A 20,768-nucleotide genomic window follows, 5' to 3' on the forward strand; every position below is an offset into this window, starting at 1 on the left:
TACAATTTTATTTTATTTTATTTTTTCAAGATTTTTATTTATTTATCAAAGAGAGAGAGAGAGACAGAGGCAGGCAGAGGGAGAAGCAGGCTCCTTGCTGAGCAAGGAGCCCAATGTGGGACTTGATCCCAGGACCCCGGGATCATGAACTGAGCCGAAGGCAGAGGCTTAACCGACTGAGCCACCCAGGCGTCCCTGCTTACAATTTTAAAGGAAAAAAAAACAGGGCGTCTGGGTGGCTCAGTCGGTTAAGCATCTGCCTTCGGCTCAGGTCATGATCCCGGGGTCCTGGTATCGAGTCCCTCATCAGGCTCCCTGCTCAGCGGGGAGCCTGCTTCTCCCTCTCCCTCTGCTTCTCCCCCTGCTTGTACGTGCACTCTCTCTCTCTCTGTGCCAAAAAAATAAATAAAATCTTTTGAATAAAAAAGAAAAGAAAGAAAACCAAAGAAGTTCCCCCAGTGAGCTTGGTAAATACTCAAAAGATAAAACAAAATCTGAATCAAAGTTTAAGCTTGTATTAATCCACAAAAATCAGTTGAACTGCTGTTCACCTTTCCCTGAAAGAATCCAGCTCTCCACAAGGCAGTGGCTCTGTGAGTCCATTTTTATGGTAGCTGCCAGAGGGTGAGAAAATCCTACCTGGTATTTCAATCAGGAGATACCCAACACAAACCAAGCGAGGCTGCTAAGGGCCAGGGGGAGGATGAAAGTATTAAAGCAGCAGAGATGTAATAATGTACAACATGATGACTACAGCGAACATTGCCATACCATATATAGGAAAGTCATTAAGAGAGTAAATCCTAAGAGTTCTCATCACAAGGAGAAATTTTCCCCCTTTATTCTTTTATTCTTTTTCTTTTTATTGTATCTATAAAAGAAAACAAACATTAACTGAACCTATCATGGTAATTCTTACAATATAGTAAATCAAACCATCATACTGTATGCCTTAAATGTATATAGTGATGTATGTCAATTATTTCTCAATAGAAATGGGGGAGGAAAGAAGCAGAGAGTTTGGGGGCAATGAACAACTTGCCCCCTTGTCTCCCTGGAGAAGGGCCCAGGGACACTGCCTTCCCGGGGAGCAGACAGGCATGTGTCCTCTCAGACATACCCGTGGCAGGGAAGCGGCTGATCTGTGCACCTGCCGTGACACTTCTGTCTTCCCAGAGCCAGGTGCTAATCTGGCCAGCACCACCGGCCACTGGGGGGGGAAATGAGTATGAAGAGTGCAAAGACGAGCAAAGACACTTCTACATTCAGAATGAACTTCAGCCTTCGCTCTTCTTTTCCATTTTGGGGAGCAAGATGCAAGCATGCACATTTCACTTTCGTACCCTTTGATTAGCTGATAGATAATTTTCACAACAAAATAATTGGATCTTATTGAATTGATGGGCATCTTTTTTTTTTTTTTTCAAGCCACTTATTCTAAAGTCATGGGGTTTATTTTTGTTTTGGTTTTTGGGTTTTCGTTTTTGTTGTTGTTGTTATTGAGTAAGGTAAAGAAATGGTTTCTACAAATGGGAACTCTCTCACAAAAACATTTCAAATAATTGAAAACCCATCAGCAGGTGTCCCTCCCTCTCGGGCTGTTCTTAGGGAACTTTTTTACAGGCTCATGGGCCCTGCTGCAACTTTTTTGTGGAGTCCAAAACCAGATTATTTCTTGACTCAGGATGGGAGCAGGGAGCGGGCCTTCTTGCATCTTCTACATGCCACAGGCCTATTTCTGCCTCCTCACATCAGGCTCACATTTTTAGCACCATTGCCCTCCCTCCTGACTCATGATCACTTGTTATAAAAACCATGACATTTCACATATCTGGCTTCCTGTAAGAACGAGGTCTCCTGTGCAAGCAACTTTTCCAGACAACCAAAGCTTGCCCTCCACGTGACAATGCCTTTCTACTTTTTTTTCTCTTTTAATTATCTGAATTAGAAATTTTTCTGAGACTGCTTACATGCTCCACCTTTCTCCTTAAGCAGGACACTGAGCTTAACTGATCTTTCCTCCTTGATGATATACAGGGTTGTTACTGTGAACATCAGCAACGTACCTGATGTCACTGATGTTGCGGCCACAGACACTGTGTGGATACTTAGAACTCTTTACCCTACCCCAGATGGAATGGCACTTATGGAGAGCCTAGGCCGGCTTCTTATAGGTTCTGTTTGATTTGGGTTTTCTTTGTGCAATTCCTCCACTGGAAGTTAGCAGCAATTACAATCTTGGGCAACCTCTTCTTCCATCACTGCGCTCTGAGAAAATCAAGCTTGTGGATATTTTGTCAAAGCACAAACTAAGTGATGATGATGGTGAAGATGATGATGATGATGATGATGACAGCTAACATTAGTGAGTCTTTCCTATGTCCCAGCATTGCTCTTGAGTGTTTTACAGACGTTAATACACAAATGGGCTCAGAGATAGAGTTTGGGCGATTTTCCTGTGAGGAAAGAACTAACTTTAAATATATGTTTTCTTTTTTTTTTTTTATAATTTCTTTATTTGAGTATAGTTGACACGCAATGTTACATTAGTTGCAGGTGTACAACATGGTGATTTGACAACTCTATGCCTTATGCTGTGCTCATCACACGCTACCGTCTGTCTCCATACAACACTATTACGGTATCACCGACCATATACCCTATGCTATGTCTTTTATTCCCGTGATTTATTCACCCCATAGCTGGAAGCCTGTGCCTCCCGCTCCCCTCCACTCATTTTTTCCATGCCTCCAACCCCCTTCCCTCTGGCAGCCATCAGTTTGTTCTCCGTATTTACAAGTCTGATTCTGCTTTTGGTTTGTTTAGTCACTTGTTTTGTTTTTTGGTTCCCACGCATGAGTGAAATCATACAATATTTGTCTTTCTCAGCCTGACCTACTTCACTTAGCATAACACCCTCTAGATGCATCCGTGTTGTTGCAAATGGCACAATCTCATCTTTTTTTATGGCTGGGTAACACTCCTCTGTGTGTGTGTGCACGCGTGTGCACACAAACATCTTTATGTATTCATAAAGATATGTTTTTAATCATCAGTTTTGGCTGCTTTAAGGAAAGCTGCTCTTGCATAATTCCACCCTCCAGGAGATTTAGGTTTGGCTGATGTCACCAGATGAGTGAACTCCAGAAACAGGAAGTGCTGGGCCAGCAACTCATTGCAACTGCATCTTGGAAGGATGTTCTATGCCTCACCACTTCTCCCTGTGCCCCCCCAAAACCCTTTTCTTTCTTTTTTTTTTTTAAGATTTTATTTATTTATTTGAGAGAGAGAGAATGAGAGAGAGCAAGCACATGAGAAGGGGGAGGGTCAGAGGGAGAAGCAGACTCCCTGCCGAGCAGGGAGCCCGATGTGGGACTCGATCCCGGGACTGCAGGATCATGACCTGAGCCGAAGGCAGTCGCTCAACCAACTGAGCCACCCAGGCGCCCCCCAAAACCCTTTTCTCCTTCTCTTTTCTCCTAGTTCCTTCCAATTCCACGTCCACCTTCCTTCCTTTCTTTCTTTCTTCCCCTTTCCTTCACTCCTACATGTGTCTTGAGGATAACCAGCAGTTTTCAGGGGCGCTGCTAAGCTGGCAGACTCAAGAGCCAAAAGCGGGCTTGGCACAACTGGGAGCTGTGGCTCGACTCCAGCTCTTCTCCTCACTAACTGTGTCATTGGGATGAGTCAACCTACTGTACGATCGATCCATCAGTCAATCACTCAAAGTAATCCTTAAGACCTCCAGCAACACATTACCAGCTATGAAGACATCTGTAAAACCAAGTGTTGTGCCAACAATCTGGATGGTAAGTAAGGGACAACTTCAAACTTTTTTTGAAATGCATTCTCTTTATTAAAAACTCACTAAATTCCCGCAATATTTCTGACCACTGTAAAAGCTAGTCACGCCAATTTTCCAACTAGTTTATCAATCTTTTATATGCCTTTCTCATGGGTATACAGTGAGAAATGTCTTCCAACTTGTCCAACCAAATCAGAGACAGCCAAGCCACAGATTTTTCTCATAGCTAGTTCTCAATAATATTCACTGATGACTCAGTTGTCCGAGGGTTTTTTTTTTTTTAAAGATTTTATTTATTTATTTGAGACAGAGAATGAGAGACAGAGAGCATGAGAGGGAGGAGGGTCAGAGGGAGAAGCAGACTCCCTGCCAAGCAGGGAGCCCGATGCGGGACTCAATCCCGGGACTCCAGGATCATGACCTGAGCCGAAGGCAGTCACTTAACCAACTGAGCCACCCAGGCGCCCAAGGGTTTTTAATATAAAACAGTCACCACAAAGAAATAAACCTCTCTTGGGTCAAAGTGAACTTACCATCCAACCCTCCTATAAACCTGTCAAATTGTGGAGGGGAAAAATGAAGGGGGGGAAATCAGAGGGGGAGATGAACCATGAGAGACAATGGACTCGGAACAACAAACTGAGGATTCTAGAGGGGTGGGGGGGGTGGGAGGATGGGTTAGCCCGGTGATGGGTATTAAGGAAGGCACGTATTGCATGGAGCACTGGGTGTTATACACAAACAATGAATCAGGGATCACTACATCAAAAACTAATGATGTAATGTATGGTGACTAACATAACATAATAAACTAAATGAAAAAAAAAAGAACTCCGAAGGTGATTCTAATGTGCAGCCAGGTCAAGACGGTGATTCTGTAAACTGCCTACCTCCTGTCTTTAGAGCACTGTAGAAATCTAGGAGGAAGAAGCCTCTTGAAGTAGTGGCTCCAGTACTGGATCTCTTCAGAGACAACAAAGCCATTTATAACTATAATAACTCTTCACATTTATTTAGCACGCAATACATTTCAGAGTGTTTTCCAGGGCTTTAGATTATATTAAATTGGTATGGACATATTTGAAAATAATTAAAATATACAAAACCAATACCTCTCAATATTGCCTATCATTATTATCATTTATTTTAACCCTTACTTAGAAGAATGAAGCGGGGGAAATCGGAGGGGTAGACGAACCATGAGAGACGATGGACTCTGAAAAACAAACAGGGTTCTAGAGGGGAGGGGGGTGGGAGGATGGGTTAGCCTGGTGGTGGGTATTGAGGAGGGCACATTCTGCATGGAGCACTGGGTGTTGTGCACAAACAATGAATCATGGAACACTTCATCTAAAACTAATGATGTAATGTATGGGGATTAACATAAGAATAAAAAAATAATAATAATATTTTAACCCTTACTTAGTTCCCCTAATAAACTAGAAATTCCTTAAGGTTAACTTCTGTATCTTATTTATCTTTGTGTTCTATACAAGTGCTCGATGAATGTTTTTATTTGGTAAGTGTTCAATAAATTTCTCTTGAATAAATTAAAAAAAACTAACGATGTACTGTATGGTGACTAACATAACATAATAAAAAAATTATTTAAAAAAAAAGAATTGTCTATGAAATGTCAGTAGGGCTTCCTGGCTCTCTTGTCCACCCGCGATCTCTTTCATGTTTTTATTACTTTATTACTCAGCTCTGTGTCTCATCTTAGGACATTCACACCTGCAACAGCCCTAAGAGGGGCGTGCTAATATTGTTCTCATTTTAAAGATGAGAAAACCGAGACTCAGCGAGGCTAAGTGACTAAAGTTGCCTGACGAGTAAATCAAAATGGCAAAGTCAGGCTTTGAAATCAGGCATCTGGCTTCAGAGCGCACACCATCCGCCACCATGCCAAACTGCACTTAGGAGAAAGAAGTGATGAGGAAGACACAAGGATCTCCAAGCTTCCTTCAAATCCAAAATGCTCTATGAAATTCTTCCCAAACCTTCCTATGTAGGCCTGGCCGCTTCTACTATGGGCTGCACCCTGAGCTCCAGGTTATGGGCTCAGGCACAGGAATGTGTGATCACTGCTACTCCCAAGGAATGCACCAGTCCTTAAGGATGAGAACAAAGATACAGCTTTGATTGTGTTGACTGATGTCTCATTTCAGCTACATGCTTTGAAGCCCCCACATGATATTTGCCATCACAAAAAAAAGCTGATTGCCAAATGTAAGTAGATAAACCCTGAATTACACCAGACCAGTTGTCAAAACACATTCACGATCACATGCATTATAGTAAAATGTATTTATTTATTCTTGCCAGGGTCCAAAAGGATAAGCTGCTTGTAATAAAAAAAAAACACATACAAATTAAGCAAAAAAACAAAAAAACACACACATTAGGATAAGTGTAACAAGGTAGAAACTAAGCAGTAAAAATAAGAAAACCTTACTACAGAAATACTAGGCTAAGGAGTAAGCATCAACATAGCTTTGAGCTTCCTGGCAGCCAAAGCAAGAAACAGAAAATACATGGAGTCAAAGATACGCAATTTTTCTGGACACCATCATTTCAAAAAGACTCTTGCATCATAGGCTAGTAAGAGCACCTGGGAAAGTCTGGTCACATCCCTGAGAGTTCGATGAAGTGGATGGCCATGATCATGCTCTACCGCAAACGGTGCGCTGGTCGGACAAAGGGTCTGCTTCAGGACGATGCATGGGTTGATCCCATGCACGAGGTCTGCCACGTCAGGGGTGGACAGAAATACTAATGAGACTAGCCTGGAATGCTGCACCTTTCCTCTCAAGGACTCTGAAAAGCTTACCTGCCAGTCTCTCTCATGCTACCAGTACTACTCCAGAGGAAGCAGAATAGGCTGGGGGGACTTGGTGTGGTAGCTGGGTTGGGGAAGTGTAATTTTTAGTCTTTGAACCACACAGCGGAGGATCTACAGCACTAATAACCTCCATTTGCTGATCTACCCAATGTGGTTTTGCAGAGGCTTTCAGTGGCCGATTCCCTTCCTTGCCTCTCTCCGATCCATTCACACTTGAATTCAACCAATATTTGCAGATTCCCAACAGTCGTGCATAAAAACTAGCCTCATTAGTTTGCAGTAACATTTTGTATGAAGTACACACTCTGCAAAGTGCTGGATGGCACTCCTTGACCTTAATGTTTCTCACCTGCTTCTAGTAAACCAGCCTGGGTTTGTGCATACTGTTGTTGGCCCTTCTTCAGATTCAGATCACTAGGAGTCTGCACCTGTCCATCCACTTATTCATTTTCACTGAGCCACTACAATGGGTTATGATTTGTGCAAGACTCTTGCCTTATGTCCTCATTCATTCTAAAAACACTTTGCTCTTTTTGTGTCTAGCACAGGCATGGCTCATGGTCCCAAGAAGCAACTGAAGCATTGGAAGCAAGAAAAACTGACCAGTGTGTTTGGTCCTCGTCCACCTCCTGGTCCCCACAAGCTGAGAGAACGTCCTCCCTCATCTCTTTCTAAGGAACAGACTTAAGTACTCCCTGACAAGAAATGAAGAAAGAAATCTGCATGCAGCAGTTCATTACGATTAATTGCAAGGGCCAAACTCTTAGCCTACTCTGCTGTTTTAGGGAGGTCATCAGCACTAACAAGAAGGAAGAGAATTTCTGTCTGATCTATGGCACCAAGTGTTGCTTTGCTCTTCTTCATTTTGCACCCAAGGAGGCCAAGTACAAGTTGTACAAAGTGAGAAAGATCTTTGTGCACATAAAAGGAATCCCTCATCCGGTGACCCATGATGCTTGTTCCATCTGCTGCCCTGTTGGCCTCATCAAAGTGAACGATGCCCTTCAGATTAATGTGGACACTGGCACACCAAACAGAACAGCCAAACAGAGCAATGGGTGAGAGAATCTCTAGGTGACATAATTGGAAGGCTCTTTGTACTTAATTAACGATAATATGGCATGATTAACAACAGCCAAAACAAACAAACAACTTCCTAAACATCAGGCATTGCACCAGGCCCTGATCTACAATGGTGAACAAAATCATACAGAGAGAGACCTGTTTTTTACTCTGATTAACCAGACAAACATGCCCAATAGAGATATAATGACAAGCTGCAGTAAGTGATCTAAAATCATTACCCCAAAATCCAACTTATGCTCATGAAGTGAAGGAGGCGGAGTGGGAAGAGGTACTTTGGGGAGACTTCCCTTCGTCACCTCATCTGAAGAAAGGGTAGGAGTTTTCTATGCCAGGGAGGAGGAGAAGCCCAAGGAAGCTGAGCAGCACCGTGGGTCAGATCCCAACGTCATGTTACAAGTGCTATCTGCTTTCCTAAGAGCATTAGAAGGGTCCTGAGGTTTACAGAGGTGCAAAAGGAGCTTTCGCAATGATCTCCGTGGCAGCCCTGGGAGAGTGGTTTACCGGAGAGTGGCGAGCCCACCCTTGCAGTCATCCCGATGACTTGGTGATGCCTGGGATAAGGTGCGTGGGAACGGGGTGGAGGAGAAGGAAGTTTCCAGTTGGAGAAACTGGATGGATAATAATGCCATTCAGTGAGATAAGGAACTGCAGAGAATGACCAGCTGTGGCAAATCGAGGGAAGCAGCCACTGTTCAGGTTCTGTGCTGAGAACTGTAGACATAGTATTTTGGCTTTACAACAAACCTGCAAAGTGGGTATCATTATCCCATTTGTCAGATTAAAAACCCAAGACCAGGGACACCTGGATGGCTCAACTAGTTAAGTGTTGGCCTTGTTTTTCTTTCCCATAAGGACTGGTTAAAAAACATTTAAAATATTTATGAATCAGAAATATTTCAATAAAGGGATGCCTGGGTGGCTCAGTCAGGTAAGCATCTGCCTTCGGCTCAGGTCATGATCCCGGGGCACTGGGATCGAGCCCCACATGGGGCTCCTTGCTTAGCGGGGAGACTGCTTCTCCCTCTACCTGCCTCTCCCCCTGCTTGTGCTCTCTCTCTCTCTCTGACAAATAAATTTTTTAAAAAATCTAAAACAAAACAAAAAAACACCCAAGACTGTGTTATCAGCTTATTTTCTCCAACCCAGGCTTTATGGTTGGATTTTTCAGAGCAATCTAGTACCCAGTTTGCCTCCCAAGATCTCTTAAGAAAAAAGTTACCTTTCCCTGGAAACCAAAGCCCAAAGCCAAAGGGCTCAGATAGAAAAGGATTTGGCACATCGCCAGAGATTCTGAGTAGGCTACTCTGGGACCTGGGGCGGGGAAGCCATGTATGATTGTGCAGGGTGTGTACTGCACAAACCCAGAGGGTGTCAGTCATATCAAACTCCATGTGAATGCTGCCTCCTGAATATGTCAGTCCTGCCCCTCCCCAGTTTCTTTTCAAAGATAACTGTAAACTCTATGACTCTCCCATAAACCCCAGGGTCCAAACAGAATCAGTGGAGAATTGTAGAGGAGATGGGGTTTTTAAAAGAAACCATACACTTCACCTCTCTGGTCCCCAGATGTTCTTTCCATCTTTGCAGCCTTCACCCAGACCCAGGTAGTTCTTCCTCACCCTTGTCTCTGCTCAGCTAGCACTCCAGGGAGGAGTGGATGTACAGGAAGAGCGATACCTCCATCACCAAGCCACCACTGCTTACAAAAGCTCTCTAGACTGGCACACCAAACCCCAAACAATGTTACTATCTGCCCAAATAAATGCTACAAATAGAAATAAACAGGTTATACCAAAGCTGTCGCCTTTCTACCCGGTTAACATCAAATATTCCGAAGTCACTAATTAAACGGTGTCCTTGCTCACCTAATCATGTCCTCCAAGACCCAAAGTACTATCTGAGTGGCAGTGACCGATTCTTTACCTTTGAGGCAGACCAATCCCCTGTGAGATTTACACTGAAAAACTCTTGACTCTTCTCCGAAGCATTCCCTGCCCCCCGCCGCCCAGGGGGGCTGGATAATCCATAGCTCTTGGTCTAAAAGCTCCAGCCGGGAGAAATGGAGCTGATTCCGTGGTTAAAGCAATCAAGGGCTCTTTTCTCCTAAGGGGGAGGGGGCGGTGGAAGCACCACGTTCATAGAAGCGCTTTGGATTCCTGAGTCTCTCTCCTGCTCACCAATGCTCTGGCAAAGTCTCCAGTGCACCAACCCTCACTGATGATGGGGAGGGAGCTGATCCCGTGGTCTGTGATCAGAATGAGCTCAGCTCCCCAAACGAAACTACTAGTCCTCACCACAGTGGCCCTTTCCAAATATCGGCAACACTCACCTTAAAGACGCTTTTTATTGACAAGCCCAACTTTTCTTCCTATAAAGGAATCAAGAATATAGTCCTCCAACTTCAAATGAAGATGATGACTCTGCAGACAGGCTGCTGTGTTTTTCTTTCTTTTAAAAACCCCATCTCCTCTACAATTCTAATGTGCTTTCTGGGTCCCTATGCCACGTACCACAGAGTCTAAGTTGACATTGAGGTCACGTGGAAGTTTTCTTCTACACAAGTCCACGCGATGACTTACCCGCTGCAGAACAGAGCTCTGCACCTGCAGCTCTCGCTGCAGAAGGGACAGATGCATTCCTCAGACTGTAGTGGCTACCCGATCCCCACCCTCTCTTTGAAAACAGCATTCCTGCGACATTGATGTTCTCTGGATCCTTCCAGCAGCAGCTGACACTCCTCCAACGCACCCAACACCCAAGGCTGGCTAGTGATCTACATCTTAGGGCATGGGACAGCAGCGACCCCCCCCCACCCATTAGCAGCTGCTTGAATTGCATCAGCTGTTGGGGTCCAGGCAGTGGGAGGGGCTCAGTGGACAAGTGTGGGGACCTCAGTTTCCCACCAGCCAGAGCCCTGGGGCTCTGATGCTTCATTTATTTCATTTCTTCCCCCCAAAGTTCATGGAAACTTGGACCATTTACTGCCACCATGAGGTGGTCTTGGCCTGTATACTTTTCTGAGCTGACCACTATGAAAGGGGAGGACATTTCCCAAATCACAGCATAGGGTGGGCAGGGAACCCTCATTCCCTCCCTCCCTCAATTTTTCTTACAATAGAAATGGTACAATTAAGAATAAGACACCACCATAGAAATGGCAAAACTAAAAATGGAAAGCATAGCTAAAACTTCAAGACAAGCCTGGAACTATAGGATTTGATCTCTGTCCCTATTCCAGCTCTGAATAGGCAGGTGGAAGAAAAGCCAGGTGGGCACTGGCAGGAGAAAAAGAAAATGTGTTTTTATTCTCATTTCCAGTTCTAGCAGTGGGTGTCCAAACCAGAAACATAGCTGAGTGCTCACATCCGGGAAATGCACCCAGGTAAAAAGCATCACCCACCCTTTGATTAGCATCTCTACACTCTCAGGGGTCTTGTTCTCATACCGCTTACTCTACTGTCTTGATTATTTAATAATCATTGTGTTAATTTCCTATTTGTCATTCCATATTTGTCAAGAAGGTGCCATTTCGGGAGACCAAGCTCGGAGTAAGGGACTACCTCCCTTGCTGCCCTCCACCATCAGCTAAGGGTTTTATAAAGAAGATCTAGGCACTCAAGCATGTCCTGACCAGGTAGAAGGCAGGCCCCCTAGAGAAGCATTTGAGGGCCAGGAGGGATCCCACTGAGGCCACTACTGGGGTCTGCTTTTGCCATTTCTGATAAATACAGCATATTCTCAGGAAGGAAGGGTATGTATTAGAAGGAGAGATCTAGGGGAAAGGGGGTGGGGATTATGTCAGTGAATCTGCCTCAGCTTGAGGATCAGCAGGAGCAGACTGGGAGGAAAAAGAATTGACAGTGTGCTCCCCTAATTTCAACAGAAATAAGCTCCAAACTACCTGATAAAAATCCAGAAACAACCCTTCCCCTTCAAAGATTTTTGATCCACACCAGGGCCTGGTCTAGAATGGGAGAGCTGCTTCTCTCTTCACAATGACAGATGAATAATAAATGCTCCTAGTGAGGAGGAAAAATGATGCAGACTTTCTCCAAAGTTTTGATCACTGGAAATTTTATCCATGACTAAGAGTTACTCCATTTTGCAATTTAAAATTTCTTTTGTCTACTGGAATTAGCTAGTTCCAATGATGGTGAGGTTATGTTAGGACTTTGGAAAGGACATTGACTACTCCAAACTATTAAAAGATATACATCATGACTACAGAGTATCAAAGCAAGAAGTCAAGTAGGTAGGTAAAAACCTTGCCAGCTAGACTTTTCAAAGGTATCATGCGGATAAGCCTATATTAACTTCTGAAAGAAAACAGCTTAAACATAACACCTAACTTCTATCTAATTCTGGTCTAATCAGGCTTAAATGAAAGCCAGAATAATTTTCTTATCCTTAAAAGGTTTCCAAAGTATTAGTCTGATTTTTTTAAACAGTACTAATTTATTATGAATATACTTCTCACAAATGAATGTCATAATAATGGAGTTACTTTTTGCTCCAAAACAAAGATTATCTACCCTCTAAAGCAAAAGGTTATCTACTACTATAGTTAATGTTGCAAATTAAGTAAAAATTTTATTTACCTAGAAAATATCATTTGTCAGGAGAAATATGACACCAAAACTGACCAAAACACCTTTTCTGTGGCTACGAAAGACTAACTGTGATCTCTAACAAGAAACCTATTCCAAGAAAAAACAAAATTAGCAGTAATTGTCCTTCTGGATAACACAGGAAACTAGGAATAGTATTTCAAACAACCACTTCTTTTTCCTATTTTTTTTTTAATGATGTAGAGCAAATTGCTCATCTAATGAAGGGACTCAGTAAATAAACTTACCCATTACTTTCAACTGCTCTGAAATAGGAAATTTTTCCATTCCAGCAATTGTTCTTCAGAAATTAGGCAAATCTCTTGCTCACATAAGACCCCACAATCTATATGTTTATTGTTAAAATACATGTTTCCGGAGTGGAACACAGGTGCAGTCTAAATCTACATGTATCAATGATGGCCATTCATTTTCACCCACCCACAAAATAAATAAATAAGTAAATAAGTTGGCACGATCGACTTTCCTTTTTGACCCTTTCTCATTCATCATTAGGTAAAAAAACAGAGAACTTACTTACACAATCAGAAAGGCACGCAATTTCTGAAATCACTATTTCCCTTCCTGTGCTCAAGTAAAACTATATGGGGGTCATCAATAAACACAGAAATGACCACCAACTTTCTCAATTTTGAAATCCCCACAAATGTTTGACTCTCTGGGAGGTTTAAGGTAGAAAACAAAATACATTAGCATTAATCAACTCTAATGATCTTTTAAAAGATAGAGTTAAATCATTGTAAGAATCACACTTGGGTCTACACTCCCTTTGTTGTGCAAGCATAAATACGTTACAGTAATAACCCTGCAAATACCCTGCCTTGTGATGAAGATGTCACCTTAATGCAGACTCTGTATTTTGTCTTCTATGAAGGTTTAAAGGTTAAAGACATCATAAATTATGCATTTCCTCCTATGCCAAGCCCAGGAAAGGTACTTTCACTGTTCATTAAAGATATTGCTTCTACATGAGCAGAGGCTTTTCCCTAAGTGTTGAAACAGAAACATTTCCATTATGTTTATTACTGCTATGCTGGAGAGCCAAAACAGTTTGGAATTAGGAAGCTGCTAGAATCCCTTGTTTCAGAATATGTAGCAACTGTCAACACACACAATAAAATCACAATTCACTCTTTGGACAGTGGTACATTGTACCAGACCAACATGCTGGTCTCCTCCCAGGAGAACAATAGTCTGGCAAACCCCACATCATCAGCAACAGTTGGGGCTTTCCCCTTCTGCCTCTGCCCAAATTACAGATCTGAACAGGGACCGGGAGTCGCATGATTCACACTAGAACATCCCTTACTCCTGCACTGGAGCAAGCTCTTTGTGAGGGATGCTTGGGTAAACTGCGAGTTGAGTTTGCCCCACACATCCTTCCTAGCCAGCACCCTAACTTCCTTTCTTGCGCTTTGCTACCACCTCCAGCTAAAGTACAGTTCTAAGAGATTCTTTTTCCTCCCCTTTACACTTACAGGTACTGCATCAGCAGAAGGCTGGGCTCATTTTCGAAAGGAGCACCACACCCATTAACCCTCTAGCCTTCAGAAGCAAATTGCAGTTTGGCTGGATCTACCTCTCTCCAACCTCAGGCCAAAGGAACCAAAGCTGGACACACAGGACCCAACTTCTGCCAGGCCGACCACCCCCCAGCTCAGCACTTTGTCTGCCTGCGGGGGAGGATTCTGGAGACAGACTGCCTGCTCTAAGGACCAGAGTTCCAGAGATTCTTTCCAGGGGATAGCCCGCACACCCTGACAACTAAGCGGCAAAGTTGTTTCTTCCTTCTCTGCTGCAATGCCCTTTCCTCTTCATCAGCTAGCGCGCGCACGCACGCACACACACACACACACACACAGGCGCGCGCATACACACACACACACGCACACACGCACACAGCCTTGCTCCTCCAACTTACCAGTTTAGATTTGGCGCGTTGCAAAAATTCTTCCATGTCTTCGCGAGAGGTTTGGACTAGGGGTACCGGCGGGGCGCAGAGGAAGATCTCTGCCGGCGGAGAGGAGCGGGGTCTTAGGAAACTGGGCGGCCGGAGCGCAGCAACCGCTGCTCCCTCCTGCCGCTCCGAGGCGGCTGAGGCTGTGGCTGCGCCCTCGGCTGTCGCCTCCCAGGGCTCCCCGCCCCACCCTCGCGCCCCCGCCGCCGGCTCTGCGCGTCTGACTCTGCCCTAATAAGGAAAGTGGGTGTGCCGCCCGGGAGCCCCAGGGCGCGCCCCGCGCGCGCACTGGCACGCGCCTGCGGGGCCGAGGCTCGGGGCCGGGGCTCGGAGCCCAGGCGCGAGGGCGGGGGTGTTGGGGGATGGCGAGGGGCTCCTCCGCCAATCGCAGGGCCCCGCGGCGGCCTCCTGACGTGGCGCGCCGAAAGATGCTGCAACCATGGACAGCGCCCAGAAGTGCGAGCCAAGTGCAAGGGGCTGCTGCATAGGGAGGCTCTGCCGCAGGCACCGCCGCTATCCGCCAGGGGAGGTGGGAAGAGGGAGAGAGGGAAAAGAGGTCCCCGGAGAGGCCCCCTCCACAGCCAGCGCCTCCCTGGCGGGCTGGCACGTTACAGAGAGCTCCAGAGGTCACTTAAGGAGCTAGGTCTGCAGGCCTGGCCAAGGGATGCACTCAGCTAGATTGGGGGTGGGAGGGTTATTGCTGAGCTAAAAGCAGTACGACCTTGATGGAAAATAATCATCAGAGCAGGCTGGGCGGTTGTGCTAGGACGCATCTTTCCCCTTACCCTCAAAACACACCCACCCAGCAGCGGGCATCTGCAACTCACCCCGGCTAGTTGCCCTTATGTTGGCCCTGGGCTGAAGCATAGCTCTATCGTTCTGCAGTCCCCATCTGCTCCCTGACGTGCCTGCTCAGGGAGAGCTGGGGCCATAGAACCTTCCTACTGCATAAGGGTCTGTGTTTCTACAAGATCCTCAGATAATTTTTATGCACATTAAAGTTTAAGAAGTACTGCAATAAACACTTAAATTTATAACTATGAACCTTATTTTAAGCCATGGAGTTTTGTTGTGTGTATTCTCCAGCCTTATCAAATCCCAGGAATCTTGGGCTTTCTCTCACATCTGGGCTATAATACCCTTCCTGCCCTCTCACCAGCCTTCACTGCCTGGCTAACTCATGCCTCAGCTGTCAGCTTAGAGAAGTGGTCTCAACCTTGAATGCATGTTAAAATAACATTATAACACCCAGGGTTTTAAAAATATTGATTCCCAGGCTCTATCCCAGACCAACTGAATCAGTGTCTCTGGGAGAGGGGCCACAGCAACAGCGACAGTATGAGAGTCCTCCAGGTGATTCTAATGTGCAGCCCAGGTATGATCCTCGGGTTCTCAAACTTTAGCGTATATCTGAACCACTCAGAGATCTACTAAAACACAGATTTTGGTGTCTCATTCCCCAGGATTTCAGGTTTAGTAGGTCTGGCTTAACAGGCCTGAGAATTTCCATTTTTAAAAGTCTCCCAGGGTTTGCTGATGCTACATGCTACTTAGAAATTATCTTCCTCAGGAAGCACCCCCAACCCTGACCTACTCCTCTTTTTCCACCCCCACACCGAGTCAGTTGCCCTATCCCTGATCTCCTATGCAAACCTATATTTTCTATTCTATTGGAACCTACCCGATTACTTGTCTGTGTTCTCTACCAGGCTGTGAGCTCCATTAGAACAAGGACTTTGCCTGCCACATTCATTGATGAATATAAATATAAATCCTCAATAAATGTACTTTAATAACTAAATGTACATATGGAAGGTTTTTGGTACTGTGTGTGTGGGGGGGTGAGATTATCCAATTATCCAATTATTTTTTTTATTCAGGAGGACCCAATGAAAAACCATCAGCAGAGTCTACAGATCCGATTAAAGGAGAGTGATAGGAATATTAAGTTCCAGTTTACATTCAGGTGATGAGCCATATGGCAGCTGCAGATTCTATCTGTTTCTTTGTTGACTTAAGTAATTTAAAACCATCCAGGTAAAACAAGTGTTTTGTCAGCCTTTAAATCAGGGAAGTTGATCACAATTCAAGTAACACTGTTGAGAAAAATTCCCCAGAATTTCTTGTCTCTGATTCCATCGAGGAATTTAGTGACAATCACATAATAGTTTTATTCTTTTGACTTTTGATTTTAAACATTCTGGGTAGGTATTATACAGCCTGGAGATTTAAAAAAAAAATCCTCATGGATTTAAATTCCCAACATCTAAGAGTTTTTCCTCCATTAACAATGTCCCTACATAACAGTTTATCAAAATTTATCTCCTCCAAGAGGACTTCTTGAACTGACCACTTGTATTAGAGACCACAAATTCAGTGGCTTTGAGTAACTTGAGTTTATTTTACAGTTGTGTAGGTCAGAAGTCTGACACAGGTCTCACCAGGCTAAAACAAAGGTTTTAGGCCAACCAAGCTGCATTCTGCTGCATTCCTTTCTAGAGGCTCTAGGGCAGAATCTTGCTTTTTTTTTTTTTTTTTTACCTTCCCCAGTTTCTAAAAGCAGCCCCATTCCTTGATTGGATGTACCTTCCTCTATCTTCAAAGCAAACAATGTTGCATCTTTCTGACTATTCTTCCATAGTCACCTTTCCCTCTGACTCTTCCTCTACTTCCCTTTAGGGACCCTTGTGATTACATTGGACCTATTTGGATAAAAAAGGATAATCTCCCTGTTTTAAGGTCAGTTGATAAGCAACTTTAATTCTTCTTTGCCATGTAACTTAAGATATTCACAAGTTTTAAGGGTTAGATTGTAGGCATCTTTAGGAAGTCATAATCTGCATACCATACAACCCACACCCCAAGTTATTTGGTGGCTATCAGCTTTATCATTCCACAGCAGCCAGAAATCTATGCCTTTAACTCTAATTAGAAACTGTCAACCCTGGCTGCACAGTGGATTTGCCTGGCGTCTTTGAAAGATACTGACTGATGCTCCAGTCCCATCTCCAAAAACCTGAACTGAGTTGTCTTGGGAGGAGTCCAGGCATCAGTATTTTTAAAAAGCTCATCAGATAATTCTCTGTATAGTCACACTTGGGAACCCCTGCTGATGCTAGGTAAATTTGCATTCCCCATCACCCAGGTACAAAATATGGAGTCCACTTTGATCTATAATTTTCTCCTACCCCTTGTGGCCAAATAGTTCCCAAGTCCAATGTCCTCATCCTTGGGAAAGGCCTCCATCAAATTCCCTACTTCTGATCCAAGTGCTATCAGCATAATTCAAGTATTTGCATCTAAACCTAAAGTCCATCCCCTTTCTTAATCACATTCTTTGCTCTTGTTAATAAAACAATCCTTTCCTTTACTCCTCTTTTCATTCTCAGGCTTCTTGACTCCTGGACTCCTCTAATTGAGATCCCTATCTGAGATCTCTTTATTTTATAATTAATTATCTTGAGTAGATTCATAGAATGGTTGTTATGGACTAAATCGTGTCTCCCAAAATTCGTATGTCAAAGCCCTAAACCCCAGTGTTATGGTATTAGGACACAGAGCTTTTGGACGGCAATTAGGTTTAGATGAGGTCAGAAGGGCAGAGTGCCGATGATGGGATTGGTGTCCTTATAAGAAGAGGAAGAAGGACTAGAGCTCTCATGCTTTCTCTCTCCCAATGTGAGGATATGGCAAGAAGGGGCTGTCCGCAAGCCAGGGGGAGGGTTCTTACCAGGAACCAAATCAGACAACACCTTGGTCTTGGACTTCCTGGGCTCCAGAACTGGGAAAAATAACTGTCTGTTGTTTTACCTGTTGATTTGTGGCATTTTGTTATAGCAGCCCAAGCACACTAATAAATGGTAGTGCTGGGAAAAGGAAGACTATAGGGATCATCTAATCTCATCCTCTTATTTTACTGTGCAAGTAACAAGGCCCAGAGTAGTTCAGTATCCTGCTTGGGCTAACAGAGCTCCTTCGAAGCAGAGCCAGGGCTAGAATTCAGCTGTTCATCATTCATTCCTTCAGCTTTACAGATCATCAACTACACTTAGGTGGGCATCATGCCTCACCTGTGATGTAAAAGGCAAGATCCTCGCTCTCAAGGAGCTCATGGTCTCGTCACTCTCATACAAAGATAAACCCAGTGATCAAGGAATGCACCTGGTATTGTACCAATGGAGACACAATACGGTGTCATGACTATAGTCTGGATTCTCATCCTTGCTGTGGTAGATTAAACAAGGCTGCAAATTCTTTGACACTCCTCCCAATGACAGGTCAGGTCCATGTTCCTGTCTTTTAATCTAGAACTCTATGACTTCCTGAGCAATGACATATAGCAGAAATGACACCATGACAGTTTCTGGAACCAAGCCTTAAAAGAGATTGGCAGCTTCCACTTCTGGTCTCCTGGAATACACTCTTGGAACCTAACCAACATGCTATGAGGAAGCTCAAGCAGCTACATGGAGAGGCCCGCATGGAGAACAACTAAGTGCACTGGCTAGCAGCCCAGTTGCCTGCCATGTGGGTGAGCCATCTTGAAATAGATTATCTAGCCCCAGACAAGCCATCCTTGCTGGTGCTGGAGTTCGGCCCTCTCTGCTGAGTCCTGCCTAAATTACTGACCCACAAAACTGTGGAAGATAATAAGACAACTGTTACTATAAACCATGAAATTGCTAGGTAATTTTAGTCTTACTACCGTTAGGTAAGTTATCCTCTCTAGGCTTCAGTGTCTTCCTCTATGATGCAATAACACATGCAAAGGGCCCCATTACTGGTCCACAGATGCTATTACAGTCATCACAAAGCATCTGTCAAGGAGAGGAGAAACTTAATGAAGTAGCTAGAGGTGGAGACAAGGGTGTCCATGAGGAGAGTCCAACAAGAGGGAACTCTCTAGATGAACTGCAGATGGATCAGCAGTCACTAAAAATGTGGAACTGTTTTATTATATTATAGATACATAGTATATATTATATATAATACCTTTAATACAACAGGTTATATTATAATTTGTGTCTATCCTACAGCAGCAGCACCTCCTAAAAGTGATGCTCCTTTGGCAATCAGGGCTTCACGCAACGACACGCCTATTTCAGAGAAAATCACTGCAGATACTCCAGCTAGTGATGCTTCTCTGCAATAACATACCTGCCTGCACTACTCACTACTCCTGAAATGTAAGCTCCTTATGGCAAGGTTTGTGTATCTTATATTCCCAAACTACCAGTCCCCATCCCCATGTGGCTCTCACAAAAACACTGCAGCTCTGCATCCACTGCAAGGGGCTCCTACTGCAATCAGTGCCATGGGGGGGGGTGGGCATCTGAAGTTCTCCTTATCAGAGCTAGCTCCCCTGGAGCTCACACCAGCATGATATCAGAAAACGTGGGTGTGAGACCTGGCTGTGTGCTTTTGGGCAAGTTTGTTGACCCCTGTGATCATCACTCTCTTCATCTGTGAAATGGAGAAAATAATACTTGCCCTGGTAACTTTACATGATTATAAAAATTCAAGGGTGCCTGGACAGCGCAGTTGGTTGACTGTCTGACCCTTGGTTTTGGCTCAGGTCGTGATCTCGGGGTCCTGGGATGGAGCCCTGAGTCAGGCTCCAGCCTCAGCATGGGGTCTGCTTAAGATTCTCTCTCTCGGGGAGACAAACCATGAAAGACTCTGGACTCCGGGAAACAACCTGAGGGTTAGAGAAGGGAGGGGGGTGGGGGGGATGGGGTAACAAGGTGTTGGGTATTAAGGACGTGTTGTGATGAGCACTGGGTGTTATACGCAACTAATAAATCATTGAACACTACATCAAAACTAATGATGTACTAAATGCTGGCTAACTGAACATAATTAAAAAAAAAAGATTCTCTCCCTCTGCCCCTCTCCCTGCTCATATGCTGTAAATAAATAAATAAATAAATAAATAAATAAATAAATAAATAAATAAATAAATAAAATCTTAAAAAAAATTCAAATGCTAACATCCCTACATGTATTGGAAAATGTTAACAAGGGAAGGGAGAATAAGGAGTTCTTTTTGTTTGGTTTACAAAAATACCTGACAAACACCACCCTTTAAAAAAATTGGAGTGTGGTTGGAATGGCAGGAGCCGCTGACTCACCATTTGGGCATATTCCCGTGTGAGCTTCGTTACTGACCAGCCACGCTTCTGACAGGTGTGCTTTCCTTGGTGAGGATGTGTTATATTCGCTGCTTGTAAATTATTTCATGTGACAAAAGATGTTCAAGAAACTGTGCCTCTCAGACTAGATTTAAAAAGTATTTCAAGGTTGTTTCTAGGACAAGAGACTAAAGGGATGAATGTGCATTAACTACTTAACTAACGTGGTTAACAAGTGCTGTTCATTTAACTTTTAAACAACTACTAAATGCTTGCTTTTTGCCCTGTGGATGGTCAAATGCTCCCATTCTAGCCAATA

At 44.1% G+C, this 20,768-nt stretch overlaps 1 protein-coding gene across 6 annotated transcripts in view; it reads right to left on the reverse strand.

Annotated features, from left to right (window-relative positions):
* PRUNE2 (prune homolog 2 with BCH domain) overlaps nucleotides 1-14,544 on the reverse strand; it is a 260,505-nt gene extending 245,961 nt beyond the window's left edge. For 3 of the 6 annotated variants that reach the window (XM_064579598.1, XM_064579595.1, XM_064579596.1), the window contains exon 1: nucleotides 14,283-14,543. In XM_064579598.1, the coding sequence (XP_064435668.1) occupies nucleotides 14,283-14,318 (36 nt within the window). In that variant the 5' untranslated portion in view covers nucleotides 14,319-14,543. Of the gene's footprint in view, nucleotides 1-14,282 lie in introns of all 6 variants that reach the window. The other 3 variants (XM_064579597.1, XM_064579599.1, XM_064579600.1) reach the window with 3 other exon arrangements.
* Nucleotides 14,545-20,768: the final 6,224 nt, after the last annotated feature.

This window comes from Mirounga angustirostris, unplaced genomic scaffold (genome assembly GCF_029215605.1).
Source record: "Mirounga angustirostris isolate CCGP_5_RB_7025 unplaced genomic scaffold, mMirAng1.0.hap1 SCAF_15, whole genome shotgun sequence".
Classification (NCBI taxonomy): domain Eukaryota; kingdom Metazoa; phylum Chordata; class Mammalia; order Carnivora; family Phocidae; genus Mirounga; species Mirounga angustirostris.